Below are 16351 nucleotides of genomic sequence, written 5' to 3' on the forward strand. Positions count from 1 at the left end.
CAACTCCCCTGTAGTCATTTCCCAAATCTTTGCAAGGATTAGTTTCAAATATCTCGACCTAGGTAACCGACGGGACCACAAGCCAGTCGGGCAGTCCCCCCTTACCCGTGGGGATAGGCCCAAGGCCCCTGCTGGGGCTGGAGATGGCTGAACCCTGCACACACGACGCTCTTCTCTACACACACAGACCTATGATAGAGTTTATCACGAGAGTGAAACAACAGTAAGTAATAATAAAATAGGACAATTATAACGACAGGCTGCAATGAGGGTCATGTGAATACGGTCTCACTCTCTTACCATAGCTTGTCGTGCTGTGCTCCCCCCCTTCTCGTGATGACGTGAGATGATGAGATGCCTCTGCAAGACTAAGCAAGGCAATGACGCGGCCCAGGACCTAACGTCAGGCGTCACCCCCATGGTTGGTGGCGGGAGCTGATGGTGCAGAGATAGAGACCGCAGAGACCGCCCATGAGGGGGGTGGCGTAGTCTCGGCCAGTGGGAGTCTTCTTGGGCAGCCAGCACATCAGAAGTCCCGGGAGGGCATTTATGTGTCGCATCACACATTGTCCCTATCACTGACATGTGACTTGGGACCTGTAAAGTGTAGCATGTACCAGGAGGGCAGAGTAGGGACGTGTTTCCGACCACGTAAGGCCCCGGCCTGAGGTCTGTCTTCAGGGAGAGGCCCCGCCAAGTCATAATGAAGCACACGGCTTCACGCCCAAGCTCTGCCACCTGCAATCTATGTGATCAGACACATAATCTTGCCTCAGTTTTTGTTGTTTCTTTTTTATGAGATTGGGAAGATGGTAATGTCACACACATCATTTGCTGGAGGATTAAACAGGCCTCCACAGCACCTTCTAGAGCAACACTTGCTACCTAATAGGTGTGTGTGTGGCTCTCATCGCTACCGTGGTAAAAGGAGATCCAGCAGAGGCGTGATCCTAGTTGTATCCTTCCCTATGAGAGTAATGAGGGGAGGCTCTGGGGCCACGGGCCTCCTCAGCTGCTCTGCCTTCCTTAAGGAACAGACGAAGCTGTCTAGAAATAACCTAAGGGAACGTGGATGGTTATCAGGAACGGCCAACGGCAAAACGTCAGGGTTTTGCAACAGCCCAGAAATACAGATTGTCCTTCACTCCCCAAACTTGAAATAACTGAAGGCCAAATACTGCTACTGGAAACATGGGGGGAAATTTGAAGTTCCGCGGCCTGGCCAGTCTTCGGCCTGAATGGAAGCGGTCGAGGAGGAGTTCATTGTGCAGGAGGAGGAGAGAACAAGGTCACACCAGGCCAGGAATGCACTGGACGTGTTCTAGGCCTTCCAGCCATGCTGTCAGTTGAGGAACAAAACTACTTCGTAAGTTCTAGGTCAAGGCCAATAGTCTAAGTCCATTAATAAGGGGAAGAGGATGGCTCCTTAGTCTGAGGATCTAGGTTGGCGACCAGGAACTGACAAGAGGGCACCAGGAGCTCTCTGGAAACTTGTTAGAAGCAGGCGAGAGACCATGAGAGACTCCTAACTCTGGGAAACGAACTAGGGGTGGTGGAAAGGGAGGTGGGCGGGAGGTTGGGGTGAATGGGTGACGGGCACTGAGGGGGGCACTTGACGGGATGAGCACTGGGTGTTATGCTATATGTTGGCAAATTGAACACCAATAAAAAATAAATTTATTAAAAAAAAAAGAAGAAGAAGCAGGCGAGAGAAGTAGCTGCTAGAACTGGCCCAAGAGCTGCCCTTTTTCCATGAATTAGTTCATATATTTAAACATGTATTAATCACTGAATATATGCCAGGCCGACTGATTATGTGAAGAAATCATGATAGAAACAGAATGGGATTTAAGAGTGAGTTTGGAACTTGGTGACTTATTACATTGGAGGGGTGAGGAAGACTTCTCGGGTTTTGTAGGTTCTAGAAAATACCATCTGGGGAGGAATGATGAGTTTTTACTTTCGGGTGCGCTGTACTTGCAAGGCTATTGGAGTGTGATTTTTTACCTTTTAAAGACCACTATAAATGGAGTCAGGAAGGCAGAAGCCTAATGCTAGTGCTTCGAGAGAAACCGAAAAGTAAGGAAATGAAGATGATGGTTATGGTCTATTCTTACAAGAAAATCAAGAAAGAAGACACACCTGGTACTACAATTATATAGTGAGATATGTGGTCAAGAGAAGTTTGTGTTTGGGGTTTTGTTTTTTTTTTTTTTTTACTGGAAAAAAATATTTTAATAGCTTGGTGAGAAGAATAAATTGGGAGAGAGCAATCCAAAGAAATGATGGATCATCAGCTCCAGAAGAGCTTAGGGTTCAGATCAAGTTTGGCAAGAGAAGGTAAATCTCATTATTTGGTATTAGCGGAAAGCAGAATTTCTTTCTACGAGGGAAGGGAAGAGATTTGTGCTGGGTCCCTAAAATCAATCAATGGAGGGCAGTTATATAGAGATCCTAGTTTGGCTAAAAATAAAGATGAACAAAGTGTTTTTTAACGTCAAAAGCACAACGGATCATTTAGAGTTGTTTTACGTTATTTTTGGCTGGAGATAGCCAGGAAACAGCTAAATGGCCAGTTATCAGAAATGTTTATGCATTTGAAATATAGCAGCTCATTTGAATGACCGAGTCCAGGGCTGATTTTTTGATTTGCAGAACTTGTTTTACATGTTTGCTTTCTACTCCAACATCATCTTGGACATTTTTCAAAGACCTAGAGAGCAAATATTGATTTTAAATTAAGATGGTTGGAAGACTCGAAATCCCAAGCTTGTCTCTGGTAGAAGAGGGAGAAATGTGTTTTCACCTTTAAATGGCAATGAAGTGAAAGTAGCATTTGGGTTTACTAAACCTAAATATGGCCCTGTGGGTCTTTGTAACGCAATACGAATTTGAAGACACATTCCCTTGGAACTTATCTGAGTGACGGAGTTCCCGTCCTGTTGTTGGGGTAGAAGGAAAATACGATTATTCTGTGTCATAACAGAGATGGTTGTGAGGTAGGGAGAAGGGAGCCAGATTTGTAGATGTTGAAATATCAGTCATTGCCTTACGACCAGCACGATGCAGAAGAGGCATCACCTCTACTAAGGAATGTAATTCTTGGGGCCCCTGGGGCTCAGTCGGTTAAACATCTGCCTTCAGCTCAGGTCATGATCTCAGGGTCCTGGATCGAGTCCTGTGTTAGGCTCCACACTCAGCGTCTTTCTCTGAGAACCCGAGTCTACTTTCTCTCCCTTGGCCTCCTCCACATTGCTCGTGCTCTATCTTTGTCTCTTTCTCTCAAATAAATAAATAAAATCTTGAAAACAAAATAAAATACAATTCTCTTAGTGCACCCAGCAATTATCTTAACATAACGAACAATTAATTAGGCATGTAGCACATTTCTGACTTAGATTTCAGCAATATTCATCCACAAATAGTTTTCAAATGTATGGTTATGCTTTGACCATTATTTTCATTTTAAAATAGTTTAAAATAGTTAAACTATTTAATAGTTTGAATAGTTTAACCTTGTTTAATTTATTAAAATAATTTAATAATTTAATATTATTTAATTTAATAATTCAATAAACTATTTAATAGTTCAAATAGTTTAATAGTTTAAATAGTTTTATTTTTTTTAATTTTTTTTAAATAGTTTAAATAGTTAAAAACTATTTTAAAATAGTTTAAAATGAAAATATGTAAAATATGAAGAAAGGATTATTCTACTAATATGCAGAGGAAGAATTATTCTGAATCTGGTACTATGCTAAATATTCCCGACATGGACAAAAAAGAATGATTCCTGCCTTTTTGTATTTTTTTTCTTTTTGTATTTTTTAAGACAATTTTAATCACTGAATTATATATCTTGCATACAATACGATTAAATTCCTTTAGAATTGAACATACCAAGACACTAAAAGGCAAAATATGTGATATGCCATGGTTTTCTCTTAACCACAGTTATGCTTCTTTCCAATGCACTCCGAACACCGCATCACACTCCGCCCTGGACTTACCATTGAGTAACCTCCCACCAGTTTTTTTGTTTTGTTTTGTTTTGTTTTTTTTTTGTTTTTTTTTCCTCCCACCAGTTTTATGTCCAGGAAAAGACAGTAACAGGCCATCTGACTAAACTCCTGAGGGTCCCTGGGCAGGTAGGACACAATTGCTTTTCAGGCAGAAAGTTACTAGCTGGACAAATCCAAATGAAAGGGTTAACTATGTTGTAGAAAGTAAAATTATTCTCAACTCTTTTCAGAGATTTCACTACAAGTTGCCGTACGTCGATGCCATTGTGTCAATCAGAGTGAACAAAATTTGTCAAAGTACCAAACATGAGACAAATCTATCCTCACAATCTAAAATACAGGGTTTCAAGTCACACGATCTGCGTCTTACAAACATCTTATAATTCCAACAGCTGTCTTTTGCTTTTAAATAGGTAATGATTACTTTCGCAAACTGTAAATATTTAAGCAATCCAACCTAATGACGTCTACTCAAATGTATTTGTCAAAGACAATGGATAAAAATGAGCAATAATGTATGTGAGCCAAACAGGAACAGCTTGCTACTGCCATAGCAGAAGAAGTAGAGACATTTTACTTCCCCTTTAATTCCATTTTTTTTTAATATAGTGAGGGCACAATATTTTGTAGTCTCCTAGCCCTAATTTGAATTTATGAGCTAAGCAGATTCTGCAGAGAAAATACTCTCCTTCCTCCATCTGCCCCTAACTTTATTTGTATCAGAGATACTTTGGAAGTGATTTGTGGAGTAAGGAAACTAATGGGAAACCACAGACGTCTCACAACCACAAATGCTTAGCTCTCGCATCAGACAACACCCAGACACAAAGTTGGGTGAGTTGGTCAGCCTCAGCAAATAAAAATGCAGGACACGGAGTTGAGTTTGAATTGCAGATAATTTTTTTTTAATATAACTATGTTCCAAACATTGCATGGAGTGCACTAAAATACTACTTTGTGCAAAAAAAAAAAAAAAAAATCATTCATTATACCAAAAAAAAAAAAAATTCAGTAAATTTAGTGCATCATACTGCACTAAAATTATTTTATATTAAAAAATTATTCACCGTTTATCTGAAGTTCTGATTTCACGGGGCATCCTGCATTTTATCTGGCATCCTCTCCCAGGACATTTTGTAATAGCAAGGTCTTTCTCTCCTACTAGCTGGTGCGTTCCCTTGTTCCCTTACCCGTTGGGGCGGAGTAATTCATATTTGAACAGGCAGCCCCTCCAGCACTGTCTGTTATATAATAGATACATAATAAAAATATATCAATATATCGAATGAATGAATGAATGGAAAGGATGACTTTTAAAGAGCTGATATACATAGAAATATTTACTTTATTGCTTATTTTTATTGGCGTAGCTCAACAAAATAACGGTGACTGGTACTGTCAAAGAGTGAAGCCAGAGGTTCAGCACCACTAGGGTTACCTCTTTGGCCAGCTGGTACCAGAAGCAGCACACCTGTTACTCTCTTTCTGGTTCCAGCTGTGGCTCTGCCGTCAATGGAAATGGGCGCAACCTTCTTGTGTGTGCGACCGCTGGATGCCCAGCCGCAACTTAGGTTACGCTTGAGGAAACCACGGCTCTGGCTGAAAACCGAGATGGAGACCCGTTGGAAGATGCACATCTTTATACAAATATTGGGGGATTAGGGAGCGTATGGTGAAAACTGAAGCGCTCAACAAGTCTCTGGTAACTTGGACACAAGTCACTGTAAAATCCCAGATGAGACCCCCCCCAAAAAAGCGAGATGTCTATTGATCGTATCCTGTCTTATTATTGTTTGGCCGGGGGCGGGTAGAAAGTATTGTTCCAGGAATGTGCAGAATTCCGTACAAACTCTCAGGAGTGAAAAGTGATTGGCACATAACATAATTAAACTTTAGCAAAACACACACACAAAAATATAAAATATTTATATTATTAAAAATAATAAAAATATTTATAAATATTCATAAAAAATAAATAAATAAAAATATATTTTTAAAAATATAAGTATACCAAAAACTCATAGAATATAGATCTCTTTCTATTTTTATCTATTGATAGGAGGACAAATAGGTAGATAAAAAGATACATAAGTTTAGACTCAAATGAAACCATGCGGTTTTACAGGTTTATACCTTTAACTCACAATGTCTAATGCGTATTGATGATGATGTGTGATAACACGTCTCAGATATGGTCATGACCCCCCATAAAATCGTGAAACATGAGATACGGCATGTTTTTTGGTTCCTGCCCTTCTGATATCTTCTCTTCTCCCACACCTGGACTGCTGCAATGACCTGGTTTTCTAAGGACCTGAACCTCCCCGGCTGTGACCCCCACCCCCGCCCTCCCAGGACTGTCAGATCCACGCTGGCTGGTCCTCCGGGTCCATTTTCCATCGCTGTCACTCAGTTGCATAGAATTAGTTGCCATTCCTCTCCCTGTACAAACCTTAACAGCAACCTGACTACTCTGCAACGCGGCTTTTGTGCCTCCCCAGGTTCGTAGCTATCTCTTTAAATATGAGAACAGAATTAACAGAAACCACAGGACCTCCCTGCCCTTTCTACCTGGGTAACCACCACCTCAGCGGTGCCTTTGCTTTGCCATCTAACTCAAAAGAGTGACTAGTGATGCGACTTTTTGACCAAGTAAGGGGAGACAGGATATTTGTTACTGTTGGATTCTTCTAGCAGGCTGCTGGTGTGGACTGGACCACTGAGACCTCCTGGACCACCGTACGTGCCCTGGAGCAAACCTAACCTCCAAACAGCTGAAGTTCTTGGAAGTTTCTTCTGTGGTTCTTTCTCGCTTACTATTTCAGGTACAAGCTCCTCCACTAGGAAATCAGTGTTTCCCCTAGACTGACTCCACTCAATCTGCTCAAATTTAATTCACATTGTTTTTATAGCACATGACATCTGCTTTCCATTTCCATCTCCACTTCCTCGCACATCCACTTTTTCCTGGCTAGTCCTCCTCGACTAACGACTCACCTCTGGGAAACCTCCTCTGCCGACTCCAGCCCGTGCTAAACACCCTCGCAGCTCTAAGTGCGTTTCTAGTTTATATCTATGCTTCCTGCAGATGCTGGCAAAAATGTTCTTCCAGGGTGGGAACTCACATGAGCCATCAGCACTGTCCGTTGTGACCAACCCTTCCAAAAGCTACAGCATCTCGGGATCTCTGGGTTGCGCAGCGGTTTGGCGCCTGCCTTTGGCCCAGGGCATGATCCTGGAGACCCGGGATCGAATCCCACGTTGGGCTCCCTGCATGGAGCCTGCTTCTCCCTCTGCCTGGGTCTCTGCCTCTGTGTGTGTGTGTGTGTGTGTGTGACTATCATGAATAAATAAAAATTAAAATAAAAAAGCTACAGCATCTCTGTACTAATTCATGGGAAAAAATAAGATCAAGATCAATTCCTGAATATATATGCGCAGGCCTGAATACACATTCCAGGCAGATTTGAGATTTGTGATTACAGGACTGTAATCAATTCCTGAAGCAACAGCAGGTTGCCTCAGTAGCTCTGCACGTGTCAAACGAGTGTTCGGAGGCCGTGTGTTAGCGAGAACTGATAGTAATCGTCAAAATACATTCAGAACCCAATTTTGAATGTGAAAAGCTTTCTTTAAATATTTAAGCTGAGATGCCATTTTAGAACCAAGAGCAGGACACGGGAATACACACAGTACAGGTCGCCTGCATCAAATGGTTCCTAAGGATAAAGGAGATAATTCCAGAACTTGACTTCCCTGCTCCAACTGGGTGTCACCTAAGTAGAAAAATGTACTTTTGCCTAAAGAATGTGTAAATGGAAATCTTGGAAGAGAGCACGCGGGTTTTCAGGGCTCTGTGCAGTCAGGGTCTTGGAGGATACCAGGTGCCTTCTCTTCTCATTTAGGCTTCAGGGTAATTCAACAGACCTTAGGGTCCAGCTCCTAGTCCTGCCTTTGCACGGAGCGCGGTTGGCCCAGGGCGCGAGGAAGCTGCGGCCCCCAGGGGTTCAGTCCCGCCGCGGAGACCGCGGGGCGCAGGGGGGGGGCCGGGGCGTGACCTCGGCCGCCAGGGCCGCCCAGCACCGTGCACGAGGCCTCTGCACCCTCGGGGCCGCGTGGGCCGCCTTTCCTGGGCCGGGCGAGGCGCGGGCAGCGGCCGCGGACCCGACGGGGACCCGCCCAGCGGGAAGGTGCTCCAGGGCGCCCGGCAGCCAGGGCGCGGCCCGAGGACGGGCAGGCCTCCCGGGACCCTGCAGCGACGGCCTTGCGGCCCCTGTGCTGGTTTGGTAAAAGGGAAGGAAACCGAGAGGGGAGCCCAGCCGGCACCTGCTGGTCGGCAAGAACCCGGACGCTTCCAGGGGTCAAGCTAGAGGTCAGCCTCCCGCTGCGCGGGACAACGGGGTCGGGCCGCCCCCTCCCCCCGCCCCCTCCCCCTCCCCGGGGCGCGGGCCGCGGACCCACCTGGTGGGCGCGGAGATTCTGACCCGGAGCGGGTCCGCCCGCAGGGGGGGGACAAGGCCCGCGGGGCCCGACCCCGAGCCCAGCCGCGCCCCCGGACCCCGACCCCGCGCCCCCCGGACCCCAAGGCTCAGCCAGGCCCCCGCGCCCAGCCGCGCCCCCGACCCCGCACCACAGCTGCACCCCCCGACCCCGACCCCGCGCCCCCCGGACCCCAAGGCTCAGCCGCGCCCCCGCGCCCCGGGACCTGAGCTCAGCCGCGCCCCCGGACCCCGACCCCGCGTCCTCCGGACCCCAAGGCTCAGCCAGGCCCCCGCGCCCCGGGACCTGAGCTCAGCCGCGCCCCCGGACCCCGGACCCCGCGTCCCCGGACCCCGAGCCACAGCCGCGCCCCCGGACCCCGACCCCGCGCCCCGGACCCCAAGGCTCAGCCAGGCCCCCGCGCCCCGGGACCTGAGCTCAGCCGCGCCCCCGGACCCCGGACCCCGCGTCCCCGGACCCCGAGCCACAGCCGCGCCCCCGGACCCCGACCCCGCGCCCCCCGGACCCCAAGGCTCAGCCAGGCCCCCGCGCCCCGGGACCTGAGCTCAGCCGCGCCCCCGGACCCCGGACCCCGCGTCCCCGGACCCCGAGCCACAGCCGCGCCCCCGGACCCCGACCCCGCGCCCCGGACCCCAAGGCTCAGCCGTGCCCCCGCGCCCCGGGACCTGAGCTCAGCCGCGCCCCCGCGCCCAGCAGCGCCCCCGATCCCGAGCCACAACCGCGCCCCCGACCCCGCGCCCCCCGGACCCCAAGGCTCAGCCAGGCCCCCGCGCCCAGCAGCGCCCCCGACCCCGCACCACAGCTGCACCCCCGGACCCCGACCCCGCGCCCCCCGGACCCCAAGGCTCAGCCGCGCCCCCGACCCCGCGCCACAGCTGCACCCCCGGACCCCGACCCCGCGCCCCGGACCCCAAGGCTCAGCCGCGCCCCCGCGCCCCGGGACCTGAGCTCAGCCGCGCCCCCGGACCCCGGACCCCGCGTCCTCCGGACCCCAAGGCTCAGCCGCGCCCCCGACCCCGCGCCACAGCTGCGCCCCCGGACCCCGACCCCGCGCCCCGGACCCCAAGGCTCAGCCGCGCCCCCGGACCCCGAGGTCAGCCGCGCCTCCGCGCCCCCGGTGCCCGGACCCCGCGCCCCCCGACCCTGAGCCCCGCCCCCGCGCGCCCCCGCCCCTCCCGCGCGCCCCGCCCCGCCCCGCCCCGCCCCGCATCCCCGACCCGAGCCCAGCCGCGCCCCCGCCCCGCCCGCGCGCCCCCGCCCGCCCGCCCGCCCGAGCGCGCCCCCGCCGGCAGGCAGCGGCGCCCGGAGCCGGAGCAGCAGAGCGCGGCGGCCGAGCTCCCACCTGCACGCGGCGCGGGGAGCCTCGCGGAGCGGCCCCTGCCTCGGAGCCCCGCCGGCCGGACGCGCTGCGTGTGCCCGGGGAGCCCTTCCCTCGCCCCGCCGTGTGCTCCGGGAGGCCGCGTGGGGCCCGGCCCGCGTGGACATGCTCGTCCTCAGGCGCCTCCTCGCGTGGCTCCAGCTGCTCGGCGTCTGCCGCCTGGGTGAGTGCGCGGCCCCGGCTCGGGCTCGGGCGCGGCGCGGGGCGCGGGGCGCGGGGGGTCCAGGGAGGAGGAGGCCGGGCCGGGGGCGCCGGGTGCTCCCCGCCGTCCGCGCCAAGGCTCCGCAGCAGAGCGTGCGGCCCCGGGGCGCCCAGACGGCGGGTTAGGGACGCGGGTTAGGGGCGCGGTTTGGGGGCGCGGGTTGGGGACGCGGGTTGGGGGCGCGGGTTAGGGATGCGGGTTAGGGGCGCGGGTTAGGGGCGCAGGTTGGGGACGCGGGTTAGGGGCGCGGGTTAGGGGCGCAGGTTGGGGACGCGGGTTAGGTACGCGGGTTAGGGGGCGCGGGTTAGGGGCGCAGGTTGGGGACGCGCGTTAGGGGCGCGGGTTAGGGGCGCGGGTTGGGGACGCGGGTTGGGGATGCGGGTTAGGGGCGCGGGTTGGGGACGCGGGTTGGGGGCGCGGGTTGGGGACGCGGGTTAGGGGCGCGGGTTAGGGACGCGGGTTAGGGGCGCGGGTTAGGGGCGCGGGTTGGGGGCGTGGGTTGGGACGCGGGTTAGGGGCGCGCGGGGCCGCAGGCGCACGAGCGCTGCTGCGGAGACACACGTGCCCGCCGCGAGCCGCACGCGCCCAGGCAGCCGCGGGAACAAGCCCCAGCCCGACCTGCCCGGCTCCCCTGCCTCTAACCTAGTCGCCATCAAGCCTGGGCCATCCTGTAAAAGAAAAAAAAAAAAAAGTTTTCTATCAGAATCTCTCTGCAGGGCAGCCGCAGGTTGATGTACGGGTTCAGGGATGCGTCCCTCATCTGCCCCCCTCCAGGTCATGCATTCAGTCCTGGGATCGCATTCTGCAGCAGCCAGTTGGAATTATTTACCTGGCATGCAGATTCAAGAGGGCCAGGCGTTTCCCAGAAGAATTGTAAGATTGGATTTTTACCCTTTTTTTAGAAAAATTTTTTTTCCTTCGTAATGATTTTCTGTTACGATGGACTATATCCTAGGTTGGGAGGTATTAAGCTGAAAGTTTGGAAACTGCGCCTCCACTTGCGAATATACACATATTTCACTCTTTTCAACGAGAGCATCCCATGTCTTAACGTTTTAGGTTATTCCTATAAAGTACATATTAACCTACATTTTGAGAATGGACGGTGCCGCTCTTGGCAGGGTAACCTTTACAAAGAGACATCATTTTCATGGTCTAATTAATGAGAATTGCGTTTTGAACGTGGTGGTGATGGCCGATGGCTCCCATCTCCAGATACAGGGACGCAGTTTAAATTCCGAAAGCTTTTTACAAGAATACTCGGGGGTGATGTGATACACAAGGTTGAGGCTGAAGACTCGCAGGAGAGTCTGGTCCTGGTTTTCCCTAAAACCGCAGAGTTGAATCTGGAAGGAGGGGGGGAGAAATTTCTTTTAAAGTGCTGTGCTCATCAAATATACACCTGTTGAATTTACATTTCTGTTATAGATCTGTTTTAACAAGAAACCCAGATCCTTTTGGTACTTGGATTACTATTTAAAGTGAATCTCACTGTAGTACAGAAATAAACCGGAGAATATTGCTTTGTATGCCGTCCAGACCGCTGCTTTGAATACATTGGGGCATAGATTGCATAGTACACAGTTCGTCTTTTTAAAGTGTACGATTCCGTGAGTTTTAATATACTGACAAGGTTGTTCAACCACCACCACTATCTAATCACAGGACATTATAATCACCCACAAAAGAAACTCCGTTAATACTCATTCCTTATTCTCTCTGACCCCAGTCCTAGCAACCACTAAGCTACTTTCTCTTTTTTGTAAATTGGCCTATTGAGCATTTCATATAAATAGATTCATACAATACGTGGCCTTTGGTTCCTGGCTTCGTTCACTTAGCATAATGTTTTCAGAACTCATCCATGCCGTGAGCTGTATCAGTACTTCGTTCCTTTTTGTGGCTCAGTGATAGATACTCCATTCCAGTATTCCATGGTTTGCAAAGGTTTTTCCCAATAAAGCATTATATGTAACCTAATATTTTCGGTCATACAGATTTTCGTTTATTGGATGTTGTCTTTAAGGCTTTGATGATGTAAAATTTAACTGTAAAGAATCAAACTAATGGCTTAAGTGTATCACAGTTTATGTAACGATAGTGAAGGTAAGCCCGTGTTAGAACTCACATTGTACTCTCTTTCTGTGACTGACAGGTGACAGCTTTTGTATCCCTTCCCATTTGAACAAAGTTGACCTCTGAACATTGTTGCCCACACGTTGACTTAGGGGCTTTGTCAACCTCACACTGGATGAGTATCTCGATTTCAGGGTAATATGTCTTGGAAAAACTGAAGCGTATTATCTACAAATAAAACATGCAACCTCCGTTTCAATTATTTTTCCCTCAACATCTACTGTAGTATCTGTAGGTATATTCATTGCTTATCTTCAGAGTCCTCGGGACCAGTCACGTGGCCCAGCACATGTTACAGATGCTCAGGAAAGATCTGTCAACTGAGAAGCGCTGTGCAGGGTCACGGCTCCAATCCAGTTTGAATGAATGATAGGCCGCCGTTCTTACCCATTATCCTGGAACAAGCTGATGTGTTCATTGTCAGCAATTAAGAATGAGTTAGCAGTTAGTGACTCCACCACTCTCTGTGTTAGAATATCCTCATGTTTTGAACTGGACCAGTTTTCTTTCTAATAACTCTCCAGAAAAAAAAATTATTATTAAATCATTTGGACTGAAACAAATCCTTTCTTTCCAAATAGCAGGGATCACTGGAGACTAAAGAGGAACAAAATGGGTGTTTTTAGGTGGGTGGGGATTAAATATATTTGTGGGTTCATCTGTTTGGGTGATTCTATCAAGATTGGCCTGTGGCCTCAACTGTCTTTGCCAGAACTAGCTAGATCACAGTTCTCACACTTGAGTAAGCATCAGAATCACCAGGAGAACTTATTAAAACACAGATTTAGGGGCCCATTCCAAAGAGCTGCTGATTCAGTAGATCTGGGGCGGGGCCTGAGAATCTCGTCTAATAAATTCCTAGGACATGGTGATGCTGTTGGTCCCAGTCCATACTTTGACAGCTCCTGAGCCAAGTTTGACATCTAGATGTCAGCAAAGTTTCTGGATTATTAACAGGTCTTTACTGTGGACTTGATTTCTGATACCCAACCTAATAGTATTTTTTTGAAATTGCATGAGTTAGACAACATTGAATGTTACTCAGCTGAAGGAGATGCTCGGTCAGAGAGGCAGAAATTGAAGATGACTCCAAGATCACTCCCCAAGTGAATTTGGACCTTCTCTAGAATAATGGAGAGGTTTTCTGGTAGGTGGAGAACTAATATAATGGCAGCACAGCGCTGTCATTATTTAATCTTGACCCACCGAACAGGTAATAGGAAAAAACTGCATGCGGTGACTTTCCTGTAAGGAGGCTTAACTCTGAGTCATAGAGGAGAAGGTAGGTGTTTTAAGAGCTTTGAAGGAATAGTTTTTCTCAGCTCATGAGAATTCAGGATCTTTGAATGAAGTAAGTTACAGCCTTGCAAGGTACACTAGATTCAAGTGTTCGCACATTGTAAGATATGTAATGAATCCGATTCCGAACTTTGAGGTCACATCTCACTGCTTTAAGGAACACATTAATTACAAATTATACCCAATTCCTTTGCAAGGATTAATTGCTCAGTTTATCCAGAGTATGAAATCAGTAGAATCCAAAATGTTGTGACTCTCAGCTTGGTCTGTTTATTCTCTGAAAACAAATGTAACCAGGAATAGAAAAGATTCACGCTTTTTCTCCCCAAATAAGAAGTAGCCTCCATTCAGAAAATTAATTACTTTTGATTTGAAGAGTAGCGATTTTCTTTATTTCATTTCTCTCTCCTTTTTTATATAGACTGTACTTGTGTTCACTCAGGGAAGTTTGCCAGGATAAATCATTTCATTGACCAGTTCATTTTTGCTCTCGTGTCTGCGCTAGATATTTGGGAACTTGCTTAAAAGTTTATGTCGTGGGAATTTTGCTTCTGGCAAAACTTCAGGTTTTTCTGGAAACATGCACTGCATTTCCCCATTCCCCTTACTCCAGCGAGCTTAGAGTTATGTCTAATCTGGTAGCTTTGCTTGACCACCCCTTTGCCAACTGTTTAGAGGGTGGTAGAGAAATGGAACCCCCCATTCCCAGCTGGAGGAGCTCAGAAGAAGGGCTTGATTAAAAGATGAGCTTGTGTTTTAATTCCATTCACCATCTACCCAGTGCTTGCCAGGTGCTGAATATTTTATGTATATTTTCTCATTGCAGTCTCCCCAAACCGTGGGAGGTAGGTGTTTTCATTTTACACATTTCACAGCTGAAACGCAGAAGAGTCAGATGACTTCCCCGGTTTCCCACAGCCCAGCTCAGCCTATGCATCGCTTCTGACCCTCCAGCCTGAGCCTATTTCTCTTTACTTTCCGAGGAGGCCAGTTTCCTGTTTGGAATCGACTGGCTTGTTTCATAAGAGAGGTGATGCTACGTTTCACGTTCCCATGTGCTCCCATACCACTTTTTTCCCCTTCATAAAAAAAAAAAAAAAGAAAAGAAACTAAGGCATAATTTACCCTAGAAAGCTTAGCATCGGGGATCCCTGGGTGGCTCAGCGGTTTAGCGCCTGCCTTTGGCCCAGGGCCTGATCCTGGAGTCCCGGGATTGAGTCCCACATGGGGCTTCCTGCATGGAGCCTGCTTCTCCCTCTGCCTGTGTCTCTGCCTCTCTCTCTCTCTTTCTCTCTCATGAATAAATAAATAAATAAAAATATTTAAAAAAAAAAAAAAAAAGCTTACCATCTTGCAAGTTCTTACAGATGCATGTGGTCACTTAACCACCTTGATCCAGGTGTGGCATATTCCTGCCCGTACTATCTCAACTACCCTTTTGTTCCGTGTTTACTGAGTGCCTGACCTCTGCTAGGCAGTAATCATTCCGCAGGGCATAAAGAGAGCCCTCACATTCGCGATGCCTCCCATCCAGCTGATCCGGGCCAGTCCCCACTGGGAAAACCTTCTTTAAATCTCACTTTTAAGATACTCTCTTAGTTTAGCACTAGTTGAGAAAAAGAGTCTTTCTGAAGTATCTCTTAATGTGTTACCTGTCTTAACTTTCAGGTATTTTAGAATGTTTCCCATTTTAGCAAGAAAGCCGGTGATAAAAGTCAAAGTCAACTTAAACAAGACAGAGGCATGTTTAGAATGTGCTTTTTAACTTTAATGTTTTAATGGGAGTCTCGCCCCCCAGCCGCAACTTCAGGTTACAGAAGGAATCGGTTTTTATCCATATTTATAATTTTTTAAAAGATTTTAAAAATTATTTAATTGTCAGAGAGAGAGAGAGAGTGCTCCCCATGGAGCTGGAGCCCGGTGGGGCGCTTGGGACTCGGGACTCGGGACTCTATCCAGGACCCCAGGATCGTGGCCTGAGCGAAGGCAGTGGCTTACCTGACTGAGCCACCCAGGCGTCCCGTGTGTGTAATTCTTCACAGACACATGTAACATACCGTATAGGCACTAAGGGGAAAATTATTTGGTCATATTGCACAATCCTAAAACACTTATATTTTAGGACTGTGATTTCTGATCACTGCTAGGCATATGTGACAGTTCAACTTTAAGTTCACTAAAGTGAGTTGAGTCAGTTCCTCATCCACAGTAGCCACATTTCAGGTGTTCGGTAGCCACTGCACGGGGCAGGGCAGGTGAGGGACATTTCTGTCACTGCAGAGAGTCTACTGAATAGCTGTTTTAGAGTAATAAAAAGTGGATAAAATGATGAGAAGTTGTCAACAGCAAAAAACACTTTTAAAGTCATTAAAAGTTTTTTTTGAAGATTTTATTTATTCCTGAGAGACTCAGGGAGGCAGAGACACAGGCAGAGGAGAAGCAGGCTCTGTGCAGGGACCCGATGCAGGACTCGATCCCGGGACCCCGGGGTCACACCCTGCGCCCCAGGCAGACGCTCCACCGCGGAGCCACCCAGGGGCCCCAAAGTCATTAAAATTATTTCAAGTGTTGATAGCTGAGGGTTATTTGCGTCCCGTGTTATGTCGGCCCTCTGAAACCAGAGCTGAGCCGCGATGAGCAGCGCAGAGCGCCTGGCCTTCCCGGAGCCTGCGGGCAGGGCCGCTGCCAGTCCAGGAGGCAGGGCCCGGCCCGCCCGGCGCTCGTGGCGCGGCTCTCAGGGCAGCTCGTGCAGCGCAGACGCTGTGGCCCCGCACCTGGCCCCACACCTGGCCCCACACTCGGCCCGCACCCGCC

The 16351-nt window shown here is 49.1% G+C and overlaps 1 protein-coding gene across 1 annotated transcript in view; it reads left to right on the forward strand.

The window, feature by feature from the left end:
- The first annotated feature begins 9842 nt into the window (after positions 1–9842).
- Positions 9843–16351, forward strand: part of PTPRZ1 (protein tyrosine phosphatase receptor type Z1) — a 172476-nt gene continuing 165967 nt past the window's right edge. Inside the window, exon 1 of the mRNA XM_041727517.1 lies at positions 9843–10063. Within this exon, the coding sequence (XP_041583451.1) occupies positions 10006–10063 (58 nt within the window). The 5' untranslated portion in view covers positions 9843–10005. The remainder of the gene's footprint in view (positions 10064–16351) is intronic.

This window comes from Vulpes lagopus, chromosome 13 (assembly GCF_018345385.1).
Source record: "Vulpes lagopus strain Blue_001 chromosome 13, ASM1834538v1, whole genome shotgun sequence".
In the NCBI taxonomy this organism is placed as follows: domain Eukaryota; kingdom Metazoa; phylum Chordata; class Mammalia; order Carnivora; family Canidae; genus Vulpes; species Vulpes lagopus.